This window comes from Sminthopsis crassicaudata, chromosome 1 (assembly GCF_048593235.1).
Source record: "Sminthopsis crassicaudata isolate SCR6 chromosome 1, ASM4859323v1, whole genome shotgun sequence".
Classification (NCBI taxonomy): domain Eukaryota; kingdom Metazoa; phylum Chordata; class Mammalia; order Dasyuromorphia; family Dasyuridae; genus Sminthopsis; species Sminthopsis crassicaudata.
Genome location: NC_133617.1, coordinates 249,685,229 through 249,707,706, shown reverse-complemented (window position 1 = coordinate 249,707,706; position 22,478 = coordinate 249,685,229). Strand labels below are relative to the sequence as shown.

The 22,478-nt window shown below is 33.3% G+C and overlaps 1 protein-coding gene across 6 annotated transcripts in view; it reads left to right on the top strand.

Annotated features, from left to right (window-relative positions):
* Positions 1 to 22,478, top strand: part of NOL4 (nucleolar protein 4) — a 465,402-nt gene that overhangs the window by 127,944 nt on the left and 314,980 nt on the right. For all 6 annotated transcript variants that reach the window (XM_074277643.1, XM_074277598.1, XM_074277604.1 and 3 more), the window contains one exon: positions 12,524 to 12,656. In XM_074277643.1, coding sequence (XP_074133744.1) covers positions 12,524 to 12,656 — 133 coding nt within the window. The remainder of the gene's footprint in view (positions 1 to 12,523; positions 12,657 to 22,478) is intronic.

The window sequence follows — 22,478 nt, the reverse complement described above, 5'->3', positions numbered from 1 at the left end:
TGATTGCCTCAATTTCCTCTGGTGAAGAAAATGGCAAACTACTCCAGTTATCTTTGTCAAGAAAATCCCCAAAAGGGGTCATGAAGAATTGGATGTGACTGAAAAATAATTGAATACCATTAACATTGCATTATATAAATAAATATATCAAGTTCTTGATTTTGCCTAGTACATAGAAAAATTTTATATTTTTCAGTCATATCAAAGATTTCTAGCTAGAAGGAATTTTGGAGACAGTCTGATAGTATCATAGAGATGATACTTTTCATAGATCTAATTCTGAAAGAAACTTTAGATATCATCTAGCTCATTTTATAGATGACCAAACTGAGGTCCAAGAATGTTAAATCATACCAAAGTCACACCAATAGAATGAAGGGCAGGATTTAAACTGATGGCATAGGACCCCAAAGTGCCTGGAGCTGAGTTTTTTTTTTTCCTATTCTACTATATTGCATCTAGTCGAACATTTTAATTTGCTTATTTATGCATGGATTCATTCATTCATTCATTCATAAAATCTTCTTTAAATGTATACTCTATTCCAGCCACTGATCTAAACATTGGGGATACAGAGACAACCTCAAAACATTGCTTGCCCCAAAGGAGTTTAAATACTATTCATTTTTATAAAAGTGGAACAGATAGGACTTACCTAATGTTTTCCAAGTACTGAATGACAGGGTCAGAATCTGAATGTAGATCATCTGATTCTAAGTTCACTGTTCTTTCTATCACACTATGCTTCCTCAGAGCTTAGAATTATGAAGTTAATAAAATTTTCATATTTCAAAAATAGTGAATTAAAAAGCACGTAATAATAAAGATAATGATAGGAACTAGAACTTTGATTTCATTTGTTTAGGGAATCTAAGGTGAAGAAGTTCCATCTTCTATTGCAGGTTGGCACTTTCCTGTCAGCTGACAATCCTACAAAGTTCCCTATAACACTCAGAAATTAAATGACTTATACAGTTATATGGCTAGCATGTGTTAGAAGTAAGTGGAACTTGAACTCAGGTTTTCTGGGTTCTAAAGTTGCTTATTTACTTCATTTCATTTTGGCTCTTATAATTTTCAATAAAAACTTCAATTTTAAAAAAGTTGTACTTTTAAAAGCTTTAATTGTAACTCAAATTATTAATTCATTTTTTTTTTGTTGAGTTGTTTTTCAGTTATGTCCATCTCTTTGTGCCTCCGCACCCCATTTGAGGTTTTCTTGGCAAAGATAGTAGAGTGGTTTTCATTTCCTTTTTCAGATTATATTGCAAGTGACAAAACTGAGGCAATCAGGGTTAAGTGATTTATCCAGGGTCTCAAGGATAGTGATTGGCTAGTGATTCCCTGAAATCAGTCTTCTTCATTCCAATCCCAGTACTCTCTCCACTGACACACCTAGCTGCCCACTAGAAGAAGGTTTAATTAATTAATGAGTTCATTAATGCATTATTAATATGATTTTAAAACTATTTTGGTATATATATATATGTTTATTATATATATGCATATATATGTGTTTTATACAAATGTATATATATATATATATATATATTTTGCACACACACACTCACACATATATGTATATGTTCTAAAGAAAACTTTTCTCTCTACTTGAGCAAGCTCCACTTTAAGAATGCCCTTTTAAGAATTTAAGAATTATTTGATCAATAGTTCCTGTCAAAAGACTGTTTATATATGATATAAGAGAGTTATGCAATTTTTTCATTTTTATTAATATTATGATTGTATTTTTACCAGATGGCTCTGTATAAATTATGAATTAAGTGATTAGATAAGCATCAAGTTAGGTTCATCAAAGAAAGCAAGGAAAAATTAATTCCTATGATTAAAAAAGGGCAAAAAATCAATTCATTAAACAATTTCAAATAATAGATTTCAATTATTCCATGAAATGAATGGAAACTGTCAAATTATTTGTAGCAATCTCATCTAGTGATATGTTTTTTTCTCTGCCAAAAAGTGAGGAGATCAACATGGTGCCAGTGGAGCTGTAGCCACATGCTGGGTCCTTCTGGCTACTCAAAATCAACAGCATGTTAAAAGCAAAAATAAATCCCTTCCTGTCACTAAATAGTTAGGCCTTCTGAGTTCTGAATCATGGAAAAAAAAACATGGTTGCATTTCTAAATGACCAGATTCCTTCAATGATTAAAGTTTTATCTTAAAGAAAGTCAAAATCCAAAGCATCAACCTGGAAGTATAGCAATGAGGCCCCTCATCAGAGGACTAAAATAATTTGCTTGTAAATAGATGGTTTAATCATCATTGAATAGTAATTTTATTGAAAATGATGAAAGACATATACAAGTTTTGGTGAGAAGTGAAAATGGAGACTTACTGAATGGAGAATAAAGACTTCAGTCTCTTCCTTTAGTGGAAATGAGATTAGAACAGTTTGGGTGGGGAGAATATGAAAGTCAACAAAATTACATTGAGTCAAATATGTGTCCAAGTAGACAAACATAGTGAGTTTCTTTGCCTCCTCTCTAGTAATTTATCCATTCTGCAGTATAGCTACTTAATAATATTGATTCTATGTAGTTGTTCCCTTACAAAATGAGATTAAAAATGCACATGTAATTCAATTTTGACCATATAAATGGATAAATATGTGTGTTTGCATTACATAGGAATTGTTATACAATTTGGAGTTGGTGTAGGAGAGTTTGACCAGTGATCTCATTAATATAGAGCATGTTTGATAAGGTAATGAACAGATAAGGTTAAACAACAACAGAGCAGCAATTTATTTTGCAATCTATATCTTTAGATAATTGCCAGAGGTGGAAGAATATTGTCAAAATTTAGCTGATTTGCTTAGGGTCACATAGCCAATATGTATTAGAGAAGATAACTTGGGTAGATAGATAGATAGATAGATAGATAGATAGATATAAATATATATGAATAATATATAAATATTATAAATAAATATTTAGTTACATGATACATTTTGTCAAATATAACTAGAAAATATGTGCTTCTTTGAATTATTCATACTAATAGATGTAATTATAAAGGTTAGATTACATTTACAGGCATACCTCAGACAAATTGAGTTGGGTTCCAGAGCACCACAATAGAGTGAATAATGCAACAAAGCAAGTAACATAAATTATTTTCCAATTCACATAAAAGTTGTTTCCAGTATTCTGTAGTCTATTAAAAGCACAGTAGCATTATTTCTTAAAATATATACATATATATATGTATCTTAATTTTAAAAAATTCTTTATTGCTAAAAATATGCTATCCATCACTACAGTCTTCAGTGAGTGATAATATTTTTGCTGGTGGAGGGTCTTGCCTCAAATTTGATGGCTACTGACTAATCAAGGTTGTAATTGCTAAAAGTTGGTGGCTTTTTAAAATAAAACCAACTTTGAAGTTTGTTGCATTGATTGGCTCTTCCTTTCACTTGAACACTTTTGGCCATTGTAGACGTATTAATGGGCTAAATTTTAATACTGTTTCTCTAGGTATATGGAGGCCTGAAGAGAGGGAAAAAGGATGTAATGATCTGTGGATAGAGTAATCAGAGCATAGACATTTATTAAAGAGGTTTTTGTCTTATGTGGTCCCCAAACAAATATTCTATAACATCAAAAATCACTGATCACAGATCATTGTAACATATTTAATAATAATTAAAAAGTCTGAAATATTATGAGAATTACTAAAATATGACACAGAGACATGATGCTGTTGGGGGAAAAGGTATCAGTAGGGCTTGTTCAATGCAATTGTAAAAAACCTTCAATTTGCAAAAAATTAAAAAGTGACGCACAGTAACATAAAGTGTGCCTACATAAAGCACTTTAAGGCTCATGAAGCATTTTTCTCACATCCCACAACAACTTTGAGACATAGTATGAGCATCATTACCTTCATTTTACACAGTTAGAACCCAAGGGTCAGAGAGAGAAGTGTCTTGATGTTTATACAGCTAGTAAATGTTAAATTGGGGTTATACATTGAGATCTCTTGGCTTGCATTCTCTTCTGTTATATTACACTGTCTTTTGCATTTGTATTTGTTTTTGTTTTGTTTTGTTTTGTTTAACATCATCAAGACTAACAGAAATTCAAATTTCATTAATAGTAAAATGGTGTCCAAAGTGAGGAAGATGAGTGAACCAATGGGTTCTACCTTGGTCAAACTTCTGAAACATCATGTTCAGTTCTTGATATCACCTTAAGAAGAAGGTTAACAATCTAGAAAGATTCTGCAGTGTGTTGGAATCAGCTCATAAGAGTTCTGAGAGCCAATTGTTTATTTTTCTGTGTGAACATTTAAACCTCAGAAAACAGCAAAAACTATAAATCAAGATTTGATTTATTATTTTGTTGATTGCCTAGACCTAAGAAAATGAGGGGGAAAATGTTGATAAGGCCAATTCAACTTTAAAAGCATGTCATGGACACATTTTTTCCCTCTTGAGAGCTGTGGTTAATCATTCCTAAAAGCATTGTAGAAGAGTGTGACTGGTGAAAGAATTTTCCTAGAAATAAGGAAATTAATGGGATCATTTTGACTCTTTCCAAGTAAACGAAAGACTGTTCTGTAAAAGGATAAATTTGGTTTGTTTGGGCCCATACTGCAAAACTAGGGGCAATGAGATAGAAGTTGCAGGGAGGTGTTTTGTATTTATGTAAGGAAAAACTTTATAAAACACAGAGCTGTCCAAGGTAATGTATTCCCTCTCACTAGTCTTCAAGAAGATATCGGATGACCATTTGTCAGAAAGATTTGGAGGAGGGATTTCCATTTCAGCTCTCTTCCTAATGTGGGATTCTGCAAATGGATCATGATTACAATGAACTATTTGTCATCATATTTGTGTATATAAGATTTGAACTCTATGAGGAAAAACTTCCAAAAAGAAACTGGTTGCCATGTTTGTGTGTGGAATTTCCTCCCACAAACATTTTTAAATGGAGGAAAAGAAACCTTGAGAACAACTTCATGTCAGGACACCTGAGTCCTAGTCCTAGTTCTGCCACAAACTAGTTGTGTAATCATAGGAAAATCAGTTAATAGTCTTGTGTCTCAGTTTCCTCATTTGTTAAACGAAAGGGTGGGATTAGATGTTCTCTAATTATAGCTTTCATCTTCAGAGTTCTCATGGATTTAAAAATTAAAGAAACCTTTATGAATGATTTAATAAGAATTATATAGAATTCCAGAATATCTGAATTGGCATTTCTTGAGACTATTTTATCCCACCCTTTCCTCTCCACCACAACTTCAAAAAGGGATCATCCAGTCTCTGCTTAGAGATTTTTAGTAGGAGGATGCCACTGAACACTGAAACATGGGTAGTCCTTATTTTTTTATTTAAGATTTTTTTCATATGAGAAATTGAGACCCAAGAAGAGAGGAAATGACATGTACAAGGAACACATATAGGAAGTAAGAGGAAGTACTTCCTGGTTCAATCAAGATACTTTATTCCTAGTCTATTCATATGAAATACTTTTTTAAAATTAGAATATTTGTCTCATTATCTCTCTATAACAGGTAAGTAAAATGTTTAAAAAAAAGATAGTAAGATAATTATTTGAAAAGAAAGAGTAATTCTATGACTCTTTTGAGCCTGGAGATAAGGATATAGAAGATCCCTCTTATTGTCACATTTGACTAATATCCTTTGATCTTTCCTAAATATTATAGAAAATAGCATTTATGCTATGCTTTTGTATTTAAGATATATTTGCCAATTTAAATTAAAAGATAATTCTTAAATTAGTAAATAGTTAGAAAATGCAATGTAATGTACTGACTTGGAATTTTTATTAATGCATTTTAAAATTCATATCAATGGCATAATTAACATTTTAGAATAATGAATGAGGTTATTAAAGATGAATAATCATCACAGATAATCAGAGTAGGAAATATTTAAAATAAAGTTGCGATTTTTATGGTACTTGAAATAATGAGTGAGAAAGGCATATTTTTAATTTCACAAAAAAATCATAGAAAAGTCATTTGACAGTATAAATGTTTTTGCTGAATGTTTCATTTCTCCCACAGCATCTAACTTTTGGCATCATAAAATGCACAGAAATCTTCTAGTACAAATTTAACATACTAAAGAGTTATTCCCTGTTATAATGATTCATTTGAATCCTAAAATTTCTTCTAAATATATTTCATTAAAGATATGATTCTCATCCTAGCCTACCAATTCCACCATTCCAGTGCTTATAAAATCTATTAGTTTTAGCTTTTCCTTCCTTACATTCTTTAAAGAGCAAGGATTTTTCTTGTTCCAGCACTACTATAGTTTCTATCGTCTAGTTGAAAGATCAAAGATGTTTTCCTCAGCAATTTAACTGACCTTTTTATTTGTGGATTTTCCTTGGGGATTCCATTTTTCACACTTATTTATCTATCAATCATATATTTATTATTATTTGTCTCTCTATCTATCTATTTTTCCATCTATCTATCTATCTATCTATCTATCTGTCTGTCTGTCTGTCTGTCTATCCATCTATCTATCTTCTCTCAAACTTTGGATACATTTTTGACTTGCACTACATTATCAATCATATTTTGCATTCTCAAATCTTGGATAATAGAATCTTTGTGTTCCATTCCTTAATCAGCTAATTCTAATGAACTCTGTTTCTCACCTTGACTTTTAAATTCACCAAACTGAATTATCTATGCTTTTTTGACTAAAATTTTTCTTTACCCTTTCACAACGTGTCCTTTGTTTCTCTTTTTTTTTTCCTTAGGAATAACCTAAATGTCTAAGCTCTACTTCATTTCCACATACAAATTCATGTTTATAATAGCGATACTCAAATTAGTGGATTCACATGACAAATTTCTAGATTGAAGTAAATCCCTAGTGGCTTCTAATTCTTCAAATGAGCTGTAATTTCATTGCTATACCCTTCCATGGCATGTGAAGTATAACTTCTCCATGCCTTACAAGTCAGCATCATTATTTCTGGTAATCAAAATAAATGATCACTTAGTAGCTAGCTTTTTGGTGATGAAAATTTCTAAACTTATGTCTGGACCATACATGACTTCATAAGATCTGCCCCATCTGTATTCTGCCCACAGCAACCATGACTGGACATAAGAGTAGAACTTTTGTAGAATAATCTTTCATTTCACTAATATTTAATAAATATCTAACATGACTTACATTTGTAATTTAACAGAGAAACCTCAGGATAGCCCTTCATTTTCATTTTAATACATACCTAGAAGAGTTATATAATTTACAATGTCAAGAAGAGCAAAATTTGCTACAGAATATACTTTACCCTTTAACTGCTAACTTGGGCTTTTAAGATTATTACTAAAGCCCATTCTATATCTTTTCTCCCACTCAATCCCAGCTTATATCCTCTTTGATGACTAAGGTTAGCTCACTGCAACTTTTCCTTCTCTGATCTTTTCCTGAGTCATTCCTAACACATGAAAAAGCCCCCACCTTTTTGTCAACCAAAGTAGAAAACCTTTCAATTTAAGTTTTACCATCAAGTTTTACTTCATTTGGGATGCTTTTACTTATAAATAAATAATAATAAATAAATTATTCTAAGTAATATTTGTAAAAACACTGATGTTTTCCCATCTGCTCCTTTAAACATATGATTGCAGTTTCAAACTTTTTTTTTCCATTTTGATAAGACCAGTGAAAAACAGCAATGTCTCTTCAGCATAGAGTCTCAGATTTGGTTAGAAATTTAAAAAAAATTAATGACTTACATAAGAGTCAGTACTTGAATCCCGTTTTTTCTGACTCTGAGGTCTATTCTTTATCTACTGGTCCAGGCTTCCTCTCTTATAATAACATTTACATGGTCATATTAATTGAGAAATCATTGAGTGACAAATTATTGAAAGGAGGTATATTACCATTCATACTAGATAGATCTAAAGTGCCTGCTAATAAAATATGTTGTAAAAAAGCTTGTCTCTTTTTTTCCTTTTCTTTTTTTTATTCATCTATTGCTAATTCCCATAGTTATCGCCAAACATCATCTCTCCTATCCTTAAAAAAGGAAGTACTGCTAGAAGAAATTGCAAAATCTTTCTGATGAATTAGGTCCATCAGAAATATATGCTGTTGTATTTTATTGGAACTCACAAAATGCACATGGAAATCCTATGCATTGAAAAAGCATTTGCAAAATCCAATATCCATTCCTACTAAAAACGCTTGAGAGTATAGGAATAAATGAACTATTCCTTAGAAAAATCAGAAGCATATATTCACGACTGTCAGTAAGCATAATATGTAATGGAGATAAACTGGAACCTTTCCCAGTAAGATCAGGAGTGAAACAAGGTTGCCCACTATCACCATTGCTATTCAATATTGTATTAGAAATGCTAGCCTCGGCAATAAAAGTGGAGAAAGAGATCAAAGGAATAAGAGTAGGTAATGAGAAAAACCAAACTGTCACTCTTTGCAGATGATATGATGGTATACTTAGAAAACCCCAGACATTTTAATAAAAAGTTATTAGAAATAATTCACAACTTTAGCAAAGTTGCTGGATAAAAAATAAATCCACATAAATCCTCAGCATTTTTATACATCACCAACAAAATGCAACAAACAAATGTGGAGTGTATAAAATATTTGGGAATCCATCTACCAAAGAAAAGTCAGGAATTATATGAGCAAAATTATGAAACACTTGCTAAAAAAATAAAGTCAGATTTAAATAATTGGAAAGACATTCAGTGCTCTTGGATAGGCAGAGCGAATATAATAAAGATGACAATACTCCCCAAACTAATCTATTTATTTAGTGCTATACCAATCAGACTCCCAAGGAACTATTTTAAAGTCCTAGAAAAAATAACAACAAAATTCATATGGAAGAATAAAAGGTCGAGAATTTCAAGGGAACTAATGAAAAAAAAAAGTCAGATGAAGGTGGTCTAGGTGTACCTGATCTAAAGCTATATTATATAGCAGCAGTCACCAAAACCATTTGGTATTGGCTAAGGAATAGACTGGTCTATCAGTGGAACAGATTAGGTACACAGGACAAAATAGGGTACAACTATAGCAATCTAGTGTTTGACAAACCCAAAGATACCAACCTTAGGGATAAAAATTCATTATTTGGAAAAAACTGTTGGGAAAACTGGAAATTAGTATGGCAGAAATTAGATATGGATCCATACTTAACACCATATACCAAGATAAGATCAAAATGGGTCCATGATTTAGGCATAAAGAATGAGATCATAAATAGATTAGAGGTACAGAGAATAATCTACCTCTCAGACCTGTGGAGGAGGAAGGAATTTATGACCAGAGGAGAACTAGAGATCATTATTGATCACAAAACAGAAGATTTTGATTATATCAAACTAAAAAGTTTCTGTACAAACAATACTAATGCAAACACGATTAGAAGGGAAGTAAAAAATTGGGAAACTATTTTTAAAGTTAAAGGTTCTGATAAAGGTCTCATTTCCAAAATATATAGAGAACTGCCTAATTTATAAGAAATCAAACCATTCTCCAATTGATAAATGGTCAAAGAATATGAACAGACAATTCTCAGATGATGAAATTGAAACTATATCCACTTATATGAAAGTGTTCCAAATCACTACTGATCAGAGAAATGCAAATTAAGACAACTCTGCTGTCAGATTGGCTAAGATGAAAGGAACAAATAATGATGAATGTTGAAGGGGATGTGGGAAAACTGGGACACTAATACATTTTTGGTGGAGCTGTGAAAGAATCCGGCCATTCTGGAGAGCAATTTGGAACTATGCCCAAAAAGTTATCAAACTGTGCATACCCTTTGATCCAGCAGTGCTGCTATTGGGCTTATATCCCAAAGAAATACTAAAGAGGAGAAAGGGACCTGTATGTGCCATTATGTTTGTGGCAGCTCTTTTTGTAGTGGCTAGAAACTAGAAGATGAATGGATCAATTGGAGAATGGTTGGGTAAATTATGGTATATGAAGGTTATGAAATATTATTGCTCTGTAAGAAATGACCATCAGGATGAATTCAGAAAGGTTTGGAGAGACTTACATGAATTGATGCGGAGTGAAATGAGCAGAACCAGAAGATCACTGTACACTTCAACAATAATACTGTATGAAGATATATTCTGATGGAAGTGGATATCTTCAACATAAAGAAGATCCAAGAAACAACTACACCTAGAGAAGGAACACTGGGAAGTGAATGTAAATTGTTAGCACTACTGTCTATCTACCCAGGTTACTTATACCTTCGGAATCTAATACTTAACGTGCTACAAGAAAATTGGATTTACGCACATATATTGTATCTAGGTTATACTGTAACACATGTAAAATGTATGGGATTGCCTGTCATCTAAGGGAGGGAGTAGAGGGAAGGAGGGGAAAATTTGGAAAAATGAATACAAGGGATAATGTTATTTAAAAAATTACTCATGCATATATACTGTCAAAAATTATAATTATAAAATTTTTAAAAATAAAAAAATAATTAAAAAAAAAAGAAATCCTATGCATCTCTGACTGATTCTCTATAATGATTTGGAAATGACCATTCTGGATATCTCTCTTTGAGCTCCCAATTCCATTCTTCCTAGGAGATGACATTTGGCTTCTATTTTTACTGATTATTGAATTTGTATCAGAATTATCAACTTCATCTCATGCCTCTCATTTATCCAGAATTTTAAATAATATATTTTATCTTCATCTATTCCTTTATCCTTCAATTGGTTCTGAAAAAAATCATGAAACTAAATTCTTTACCAAGGCCAGCCTATCTCCTTGTGTTCTTGACTTCATTTTCTTTCTTCTCAGCATTTTTAGCTATTCTCACTTAGGTTCAGTGAGAATCTTTTCTACTTTTTTTTTAGTTCTTTTTGCTCCTCTTTCTCTTTAAGCATGAAACATTCCTCTAGAATATGACATCACTTTTTCTTCTCTCTGTAATTCTCTTCATTGACAATTTCATCAAATTAAATGGCTTTATATGATTTAGAATTGAAAGAGATCTTAGAGATCATTAAGTTCATATCTCATTTGACAGATAAGGAAACTGAAGACCATAAAATTTGGTAATGACCACTATTTATATGGTATTTTAAGAATTGTAAAGGACTTTAGAAATATTGTTTTATTTTATTCTCACAATTACCATGGAAGGTGAATGTTATTATAAAATCCCTTTTTACAAATGAGAAAACTGAGGCAAGTAGAGGTTTAATCATTTACAGTCACATAGCTGGTAAGTGTCTAAGGCTGGATTTGAATTCATGTATGCTTGATTCCAAGTTCAACACTCTCTATGCTTCTCCAAAGTGCCTCAAATGTCACAGGAATAGTAATTAGCAGAGAGGATTCAAGCTGAGGTTCTCTGACTCTAAAATGTCATATGGGAATCTCTATGTAAACTCCCATATTCACAGATCCAGTTTCTATCTTTTTTTTTCTGAATTCTAAGTTTATAGTTCCAATTGTTTATTGAATATCTCTATGTAGATAAAAATTCATTGAATTGTTGCATTGCTGACTACCTAAAATTCAACCAGAAGTATTTTTTCTTAATATCTTAACTTTTCTTGGCAAAATTACTGTCATCTTAATTATTCAAAATCAAAACCTCATCTATATTGTTTATTCCCAACATCAAGTTGCTTTCTTTGGCCTGTGCATTTTATTATGCAATATTTCTTACACATCACATACATTACCTCTACACTGCCATTCACTAATGTAGACTCTCCTTCCATCTCACCTGGAATATCCTAACATTTCCTTTCTGGCCTGATATTTTTCATTCTTTTCCAATTCTAATACATTTTTCCATAGCTACATATATTATCTTTTTAGCCTTCTCAAAAAGCCTTTCTTTTCTTATTTCCTAAATTTAAAAAAGTGGACTAGCATTTGAGACCTTTCACAACTTCTCTCTGGTCTTTTTGTCATAATCCATATACCAATCAAACAGTTGAATAATTTTTATATTCTGTTGCTTATTTTCAATTAATTTTCTCTCATGGAGACTATCCTCATTGTTTGTAATGCATTTTCTTCACATATCCACCTGGCAAAGTTGATTCTACTCTCTCTAAAAAGCCTTTCCTGATAGCCAAGTACAAAAGTTATCCATTGACATATTTCTCACAATACTTCACCTATGTTTCTTATTTGTTTTTTTATCACATTCTACCTTTTATGTATATCAATGGATTGGTTAACTGCCAGATTGCATGATTGTATCATACTTATTTATGTACTTGTATTATCTCTTCTTCTTTTCTCATTATATTGTAAAATGGTTTAGGGACCAGTGTTTTTAATATAGTTCTACTAAACAAATGGACTAATATTTTGTGGTTAGCAAATACGTGTTGAATTTCATTAAAATTCACTAGCTGGGTATTACCTAGTTAAAATGTAAGTAATTTTATCTATAAAGTAGAGATGTTAGTGGAATATACTGACTATTTGAAATTTGTGTCATGCTATAATGTTTTTATTTTGTAGGATGAAAGTTCTATAGAAAGTGATGAATTTGATATGAGTGATTCCACACGCCTATCAGCTGTGAACTCTGACCTTAGTTCTAACCTTGAAGAAAGAATGCAGAGCCCCCAGACTGTTCCTGGTCAGCAAGATGGTGAGTGTTTTAATTTATAATAAAAAATAGAGTAAATATGAATGTATTACAAATTCTGTCTCAATGTCACTTATTTATCTATTAATAATTTTGGGATTCAAGTATGTTTAGTTTGAACTTTTATATTAGATTTGTTTGTGGCATATAAATGATTTATACAATCAATAATATGATGCAATTTGCAGATTTTTGTGCTTGTAAACTCTCCCTCCTTTGTTCCCTGGACATCAGTTACATTTTTGCTAAATGCAGTCTAGTTGTGTTTATTTCAATAACCCAGGAATACAATGCAATTCAGGATGATTCTAAGATTATTTTATTTTAAAAAAGTAAAATCAGTGTGATGTACTAAAATTTTAATCAAGAGTAATTTGATTATGATTGCTTTTAAAAACTTTACAATAAAGAATTCAAACTAATAACTAATGCATTTAGAGTATTTTTGTGGTGGAAAAATATTTTGTTAGAATTCTTGTTTTTGTCATGTAGACTTTTCATTTTAATGAAAAAATGGAGACAACTTCTGCTCTTAATATCTAATAGATGTAAAGATCCCTAAATACTGACTATATCAAGAATAACTGTTTGCTTCTTTTGTTAAAGTAGATGTTTAATTCACAAAGCTAGAATGTCAACAAAATTTGAGGCACTTACAAGTTCATCTTCTCTCAGTAGAATTTTAACACATCAGAATTATATCAAATTATAAAGAAATAGCTATAAATTACGTCTACTATCTCTAGAAATTACCATTTTCATATGTGTAAAATTCTACATGCAAGTATTTTTTTCTTCTTTTTGGCTAATTATGTATAAAATCCTCTTTTGGAGGCTTCTAAATGGATGGAAAGTGGATGATTTTAACCACAATTAGTTGATTATGCAATTATCTAAGTATAAAGGAAGTTATTGTCTGTATAGTCTTGTACCTACAAGTAATTTCAAGAACTAAAAATTGCTTGTAGCAAAAAAAGAGGGACAAATGTATTTGTGTTTCATCCTTCCTAGAAACCATATGCTGCAAAATCTCTGTTAGTTTTCTTAAATGCTGTTTATTGTTCATGGATCTGATAAAGACTAAGAAAATCTTAATTAAAAAACAGGCTTCAAAAAGGCCCCTTTCCCTTTCTTTACATACTTTCTAAAGGCCATAATTAGCTTTGATTGCAAGAAATATAGAAAGAGATGCTTATGTGAGTATCTTTTACAGTACTGGTAGCTTTAATAATGTCATTAAAAAAACTTTCTATAGGAAGGTTATTGAAACAGACAAGGCATTTAGCTAGTACCATACAAAGAAGATGTTTTGCTGGTTAAGAAATAAAATGTCTTGTATATCTTGTTTAAAATGCTAGCATATGTAGCTCTGGGTTAATGTAATGGTTTATTGGAATGGATATCAAAATGAGATAAGCTTGCAAAAAATTTAAGATATTACTTTCTATCTATTGGTTTCATATACATCATTCAATAAGGCTGGTATATAGCTTTGGTGAATAGTGAACAACGAGTCAGTTATTCTTTCATTATAGAATTGTTTCCTTGAAAGAAATTGCCTAGCTTATGCTTCTAGGATGCAACTGATATATCTGACAAATCAACATTGACTTGAAAATACAGTGGAAGAATGTGAAGAATAATTATGCTGGGAAAGATATGTTCTTCTATAGCTTAGTTTTAGGGGAGAATATTAGAGAGATCCTATCCCTGCTCTAATAAGTTTTACCAAGCTTCAGTGGATTTGATCAATCTGTATACTCCTTTGTTTTGCCAATGTGTTCCTTTGGAATAAAATACTTAAAACCAATAATTAGATAGAACTTGCAATTTTCTCTTGAATCGAATTCTCTTGAAACTTTAGATAGCTTGAAATTGCTTTGATTTTTTTTTCTAAACACTTTTGCTTTGTAAATAAATAAATAAATAACTCTTCTGTGGATTAGACCTCTTCTATGGATAATAAGCCTCTTTCTGGAAAAAAAAATGTTACTCTTCCAATTGTCTCTTAATTCATCTTTTATTGAAAACATTTAATTATTCATTAGTCTAATTATGTACATTCATGAATTGATCATTGATTTATGAAATTATGAAATATAATAGACATTTCCTGTTCTTAGCATACAAGCTAGGAAAGCAGCTGGAAGCAAGGTTACATTTTAATAAGATACAAGGATTATAGGAGAAATCAGTATCCAAAAGTATAGAAACAAGATGCAAAAGGGGGCACAGATACAGATGGTACGGAAGTGGGGGATGGGGTGGTGAAGGAAGGCATGCAGCTTGAGGACCAAGATGGGGAAGGATGAGTCACTTAGATATCTGCTGTTAGATTTGGGAACACATAAGCAGCATGGACTCTTAGGAGATGGGACAGTATTCCCTAGAGTAGGAATCTGAATTCTCATTTTTATGGAATTTTTTATGGAATTCACTACCACAGATATGGTAGTGAACTAATCCCAAGATGTCAAGTCTATGGAGAACAGACCTGCCACTTTGGGATTAATTTACTATCATAGCTGAATTTTCTCAAAGTTGTTGGCAAAACTTTAAAATTAATATATTCATGTTTTTTCAGAGTTACTACTATCATTTAGCATTCTGCTGATATCATTACAGGTATGTGGAACTTACTTGAGATTTACATATCACAGAACCCCAAATACATGACAGTAATGTCTATATGTCTTTCCATTATTTAGCACATATCACCCAAATGTGCTTTTTAATTAATAAATTATATAGTTTATAAACTATGCTCCTTTGATTTGGGAGATGGTTTGTATGTGACTTCCCATTTGTGATCTTCCTGCTATTGCCATTGTACACTGGCTTCTCCTCAAACTTGATATGTTAACTAGAAGGTGAGAAAGGGTGAGGAGGGAAGGACTGGTTGGAGAAACCAGAACAAGATATCATTTAAAACAATCCATAATAATACTGCTGACAATGGCTGACTTCTGTATTCCTTTGAAGCTACAAAGGAGTTTCAAGAATGTTTCATTTGATGCTCACAAAAAATAATCTTGTGAGATATGGTATAAGCTTCTCTTTATAGATGGAAGAAGTTAGGCTCAGTCAAGTGACTTGCCCATAGTCATCTAGCTAAGACCTTAGGATCTAAAAAAGAAAAAGACCTCAGAAGTAATTCAAGCTGCTCATTTTACAGATGAGAAAAAACTGAAATTCAGAAGTTTAAATGTTTTTCCCAAGGATACATATGGTAAATGTCAAAGAAGCATTTAAACCCCAGTCCTTTAATTCCAGAGTGATCACTCTTTCCACTTGAACTTCAGATCTTCCTTGCACCCACCTGAATAAGAACTTAAGTACCTTTGTCACTTGTTGTCCACTCCAAAAGATAAAGGGTTTTTTTGAATTTTATGACAACTTTGCACATTTCCACGTAAAAATATTGAGAAAATTATTTAGTTCATAATTGGTACTTAGTACATGGAGTTAAATTAAGCTGATTAAGATGAAGAAGAATGATGCAGAGCAAGTTTTTTCTTCTTTAATGGTTCCATTAGTATAGATTTGAAGAAGAGAAGAAGAAGGAGGAGGAGGAGGAGAAAGTCATACAACCCATTAATTAAAATCAACAAACATTTGTTAAGTATTTATTATATTCATGACATATCACTTTAGAGGCATAGAGCCTTTCTTGAGATCAAAATTGACCTTTGAGATTACATTTAGCCTAGTCTTTGATGGAAAATAATAAAGTGGGTAAAGAACATATTTTTTTACAACTTGAGAAAAACATAACAATAATAATAGTTAACATTTATATGGCATCTACTATTTGCCAGACACTATCCTAAGCACTTTACAATTATTTCGTTTGAATCTCAACAACAACCATTATTATGCTATTATGATCTCTATTTTAGAGATGAAGAATCTGAGGCTCATATAGTAGAGTGCCTTCTTTTATATGGGCATATCCTGTTCCACTGTCTTTCATATTTCACAATTGATATCAAAGTTCTTCAGAGATACCTTCAGAATGTCCCTGTATCACTTCTTCTGACCTCACTGTGAGTACTTCTCTTGTATGAGTTTTTTACAAACTAATCTTCTTGTTAAATACACATTTGACATTTGAACAATGTGGCCAGCCCATCAGAGTTGTGTTCTCTGCAATAGTTGAATACTTGACTATTGAGCTTGAGATTGCCAAGTGATCTTCAGAATGTTTCTAAGAAAATTCAAATGGTATGGTATGGAAAGTACATCCTCTATGAAAGATCCTAAAAAGAACATAGAGAAGAATTTCATATGACCAAAAGATATATATGAGTGATGATCATCATCAGTGAATAATAATGAGAATCTAAGTGCATTCATGATATGCCCTCCATGATATCCTGGCACTTCCCACCTTGTGATATTATAACATTAATCTAATAACACAAATGTGTTGCTTAGTTTATTGCCCTTCATTTTCAAAGAGGCTAAAAATTACACCATTATGTTAGAGTTAAGGTAGTGTATCTGACAGTGCTTAATCAGACCAATATGAGTTCAGAATGCTTTATCACAGATTGGACACAAATGGTCTTTGTGAACATTTGGGGTGTATTTTCTAACTTTGTGCGTCTTATGTTTCTTCTGAGGTAATTCAATTTTACTTTACTCATAGAGCACAGCACCTTCTCTGATAAGGGAATTTAATTTTTTTTATTAAAGCTTTTTTATTTACAAAACATATGCATGGGTAATATTTCAACATTGACCCTTGCAAAGCCTTTTGTTCCAAATTATCCTCTTCTTACCCCAACCCCTCCCCTAGATGGTGGATAGTCCAATACATGTTAAATATGTTAAAATATATGTTAAATCAAATATATGCATATATATTTATACAGTTATCTTGATGCACAAGAAAAATTGGATCAAGAAGGAAAAAAAACTGGGAAAGAAAACAAAATGCAAGCAAACAACAGAAAAAGTGAGAATGCTATGTTGTGATCCACACTCAGCTCTCATGGTCCTCTCTTTGGGTGTAGATGTCTCTCTTCATCACCAAATAATTATAATTGGTTTGAGTGAATTCATTGTTGAAGAGAGCCATGTTCATCAAAACTGATCATTGTATAATCTTGTTGTTGCCATGTATAATGATGTCCTAGTTCTGCTCATTTCACTTAGCATCAGTTCACGTAAGTCTCTCCAGGCCTCTCTGAAATCATCCTTCTGGTCATTTCTTACAGAACAATAATATTCCATAAAATTCATATACCATAATTTATTCAGCCATTCTCCAGTTGATGGTCATCCACTCAGTTTCCAGTTTCTTGCCACTTCAGAAAGGGCTGCCACAAACATTTTTGTACCTGTGGGTCTGAAGAATATGGGGTAGCTCCCTGAAAAGCCTCAGGGTCAGCCCAAGTCAGATAAATTGAAGTCTTTGTTCTTTAGGGGGAGAAGTGAAGGAGGCAAGCAAGCTGCCATGCTGCTTGCCAAAGACCTATTCTGGATTCTGGAGTTCAGAGTCACCAACCTCTCTTCTCCTCATTCTGTGGCCAAGTGACTCTGGCCTCTCTCTCCCTCTGTCCTCTAATCCTTGCCTATGATTATCTTAACAGCAAACATTTAGCAACCACCAACAGTGAGAAGAGCCATTTATCCAAATATATATATATATACTAATAGAATCATTATCTCACATCAAATAGGTAATTAAGCTGATGTTAGGCTCTTACTAGGTGCTGTCAGTACTTAACTGTTCTCTAGCTCAGGGTTCACACCTTTAGTTCACAGCTTTAAAAGGAATTTACACCTTCAGACTTCTGAAGAGGAGTTTACACATTTAAAGGTGCTTACACTTTTAAAAGGAGCTAGTTCATTGGTTGTAGGAGTTCCCACAAGCCCCTGGGAGTACCCACAAGCCCATTCTCTAGGAGGATAAAAAGAGGCAACATTGAGTCTGGAGAGTAGTCTGGATTGGGTCAAGGACAAGACTTCCCAGGAGAACTTCAGGGAAGCTGGAGGAGATTCAGAGCCAGGATTCAGGAAGAAGAGGATTTGAGATTCTACCTTCACTCTGGCTGAAGGCTCCAGAAGCCTCCCAAGAAACCTTCTCACAGAGAAAAGGATTTACAGAAAAGAAGCCTCCTCCCAGAGAAGGATTACAATTGATAGACAACAGGACACTACAATTTGGCATGCAACGTGGGGCAAGGACTTTTGCTTATCCTGACTCTGACTGATAATGAGCCCTTCAGAGGGAGCTAGCCCGGACTTAAAAAGTTTAAGTGCTCAGGTGTCTGATTCAAGCACACCTATTTGAGTTTCAGCCCTCTACATCTCCCCCTTTATTTTGTTTTCAAACATAGGTGTTAATGCCCTCCCTGAGTTCTCAGGATAGTGAGAATCACAAAAAGGAGGTGATTACACCCTCCCTGACTTCTCAGGAAGAGAGATAAAAAACACAAAAGGGAAGTGGGAAGTCAAGCCAGATATTGTTAGTGGATTTCTGGGCTGAAGGGTCTTACTAGAAACAGGTATACACAAACCCATCAGCATGGCAATAAAGCACAGGATAGCAGTGATGACTCTCCCCACAGCTGGTGCAGGCTCAATATGGTGTAACAAATATAAATTGTACATGTAAGCAGTGATAGAATAAGTAATATGAATCAACTTGGTATTTTAAAAGATTTCCAGAAATCCTAGAAGGAAGGTATGTAAATAACAGTCACACATATACCTCCTTTAGCAATCAAGAGATAGTTCAAAACCAATCTATTGTCAATTATTTCACATATAAGGGAATCCAATGATTCCTGCAAGTTTTTAAAGTCCTGCAACAGGTTTTATTTTTATGTGTTAGGGAATCCAATGATTCCTGCAGATTTTGAAGTTTTACAACAGTCTTGTTATGTGTCAGGGAATCAATGATTCCTGAGGGTTTTCAAGTCCTAAAACAATCTTATCATGTCTTAGGGAATCCAATGATTCCTGAGAGTTTTGAAGTCCTGTATCAGTCTCATTAACAATTTTTGATGTCCATGAGTCATTCGCCATAACTGCTGTGCTCTTTCAGTGGTGGGCACAATCAGCAATGGAACCACTCTATGTTTCTTGGGTCTTCTCCTTCGTTTCAAGGGTCTGCTCCATCTTGCTCCTATGGACAAAGTGAATACAGCTCATTGGCACCCATCTGATTCCTTCTCCATCTGTAGATATACAAACAAACCCTCTCCCTCAAGCAGTTAACCTATCTGGTCCCTTCTATTCACCCCTTTCTGGATTTCTTCTGGCAATTATCTAAAGATAGTGTAGCTGCTCCCACTAGACATCGCCCTTCCAGTGAGTTATAAAACCTGTCTGCCAGAGCCAGTGAATCTTTGTCAAAAATCAAGAAGTTAATTGTATAAAGAGCTAAATTTAGAAGTTCTCTAGGATTACCTGTGGCTCGACCTTTCTTTTATTTTTGAGGAGTGTCTTGATTTCTCTGTTTCTCCTCTCTATTATCCTTGAGGATTAAAGGGTATGCCAGTGGTGTGTAAAATCTTATACTATGCACAAAAAATGTGCATAATGGTTAGAAATATATGCAGGTCCATTATCTCTTTTATTGCTTGTGATACACCCATAATTGTAAATGCTTGTATAAGGAATTCAGTGACCACTTGGGCTGTCTCTTTTGCTCCTGGTATTGCAAAAGTGAATCCTGAAAAGGTGTCTACTACAACATGGATAAAAGACAGACAATGAAAAGATTTATAATGGGTCCCATCCATTTGCCAAATTTCATTGAGTCTCAAACCATGAAGATTCTTCCCTGGAGGGATTGTAGGAGTGTGGAAAGGAATGCAAGCTATACAGGCTTTTACTATGTTCCTAGCTTCTTTCCTTGTTATTCCAAATTGTAAATATAAAGCTTGAGCAGCCTGATGATATTTAGAATGAGATTCTTGGACTTCCTGAAATAAAGGAGTATTGGCTACCATTGTTAGAAGGCTATCTGCCTTTGAATTACCATCAAAAATAGGACCTGGAAGTTCACTATGAGAGTGGACATGCAAGATATAAATCTTACCTGGATGTTTTTTCACTTGCTCTTGAAGTTCCTTAAAGAGCTGATATATATTGGAAACTACAATTTTTATTTGGGCTGTGGAAATTCTTTTTATAGCAAATACAGGGGAATTCCAAGGACTTAGAGAAGGTTGTAAGTATCCTTGGTCAAGTTGCTCCTGTACTATATCTAATAAGGCCTGAAATTTATCACTACCTAAGGGCCACTGTTCTATCCACACTAGTGTATCAGTTTTTCCATTGGATAGGAACAGGTGAAAGTGTTGGCAGGCCTTCAACAGCAGCCCTGCCTAAAACACCAAAGTACTCTTTTATAATCCTACTTGTTGTACAATGTTTCTTCCCCACAGATTAATGGGGATTTTTCAACTATAAAAGGAGTAAAAACACCTATATATATATATATATATATAGTGAGCATGGAACAGTCAGCTGTCATAGCTGCTCTCCAGAATATTCCTGGATTTTGCTGCTTGGAGTCAGAATCTGGACATCTATTACCAGATTGCCTATTAGGAGTCTGTATCAGAAAACCTGATGCTACTACTTCTCCTGGTTGATAAGTCTTACATTATTTGTCTGTATTAGTGACTGGGATATTATTTACACATCCCCCAGTTTCTCATCAGTGTATAGATGGACACTGTTTTGTAAGTACACTCAAGAGACGAAATGATCAATCCTACTGTGCCTGGAGGCAAGGTATCCAAAGGCTGGAGAGGAACAGATTTCACCTCTCCAGGGGGTATCTCAGTAGTCCCAGTTGCATTACTAGTCTATTCTCCCCAATTGTAATTCCTTTCTCTCATCAGATTGCTTCCTAGCTGATTGGTCATATCTGAGTACTGAACTTCTAAAGGCTCTCTGAGTGTAGCATTGGCTGCCATCATAGCCCAAGTATTTTTTGTTTGTTTGTTTGTTTTGGGCCATCCTATTTCCCTGAATCACTTTACATTCTGATGCCTAATGGAAGCCTCTGTTTTTCCTCACATTTTTCAGGGAGTCTGATTATTCTCAAATTGTCTCTCCTGGATCTGTTTTCCAGGTCTGTTGTCTTTCCAGTAAGGTACTTGACATTCTTTTCAATTGTTTCGTTTTTCTGGTTTTGCTTGACTACTTCTTGGTTTAGTCATTCATTTCTACTTGTTCGAGTCTAATTTTCAATGATGTATTTTCTTCACTCACTTTTTTTATATCTTTTTGTAATTGTCCAATTGAGTTTTTAAGTGAGTTTTTTTCTCCTATGGAATTTTTTTCCATTTCATTCATTTTATTTTTTAGAGAACTGTTTTCTTTTTCCAGTTCACTAATCCTGTTTTCCTTGGAGTTGTTTACCTTTTCTAATTCACTAATTTTATTTCTCAATGATTTGCTCTCTTTATCCACTCTGGATAACTTCTCCAGACTCTCTTGCCAAGCTTCCCTTTCCTTTTCCCATTTCTCTTCTAGCTCTCTTGTGAGAGCCTTTTTGATTTCCTCTATGAGATTCTTTTGTATTGAGGAGCAGCTCATATCCCCCTTAGGGGATTCCTCTGGAGATAATCTGCTTTTTGTGTCCTCAGTATTTGAAATCTGTTCTCTCTCCATACAGAAGCTGTCAATGGTTAGAGACCTTTTGAATTTTTTGTTCATTTTGTCAGAGCAGAATCAAAGAAAACAAATTGACAAATGAAACAATTGGTCTGTTTCTGGGGGGGATGGGTCTGAATGGTGTTACGGAACTTCCTCTACAGATTGAGGGAGACAGCAGTGAAGCACTAACAGGACAGC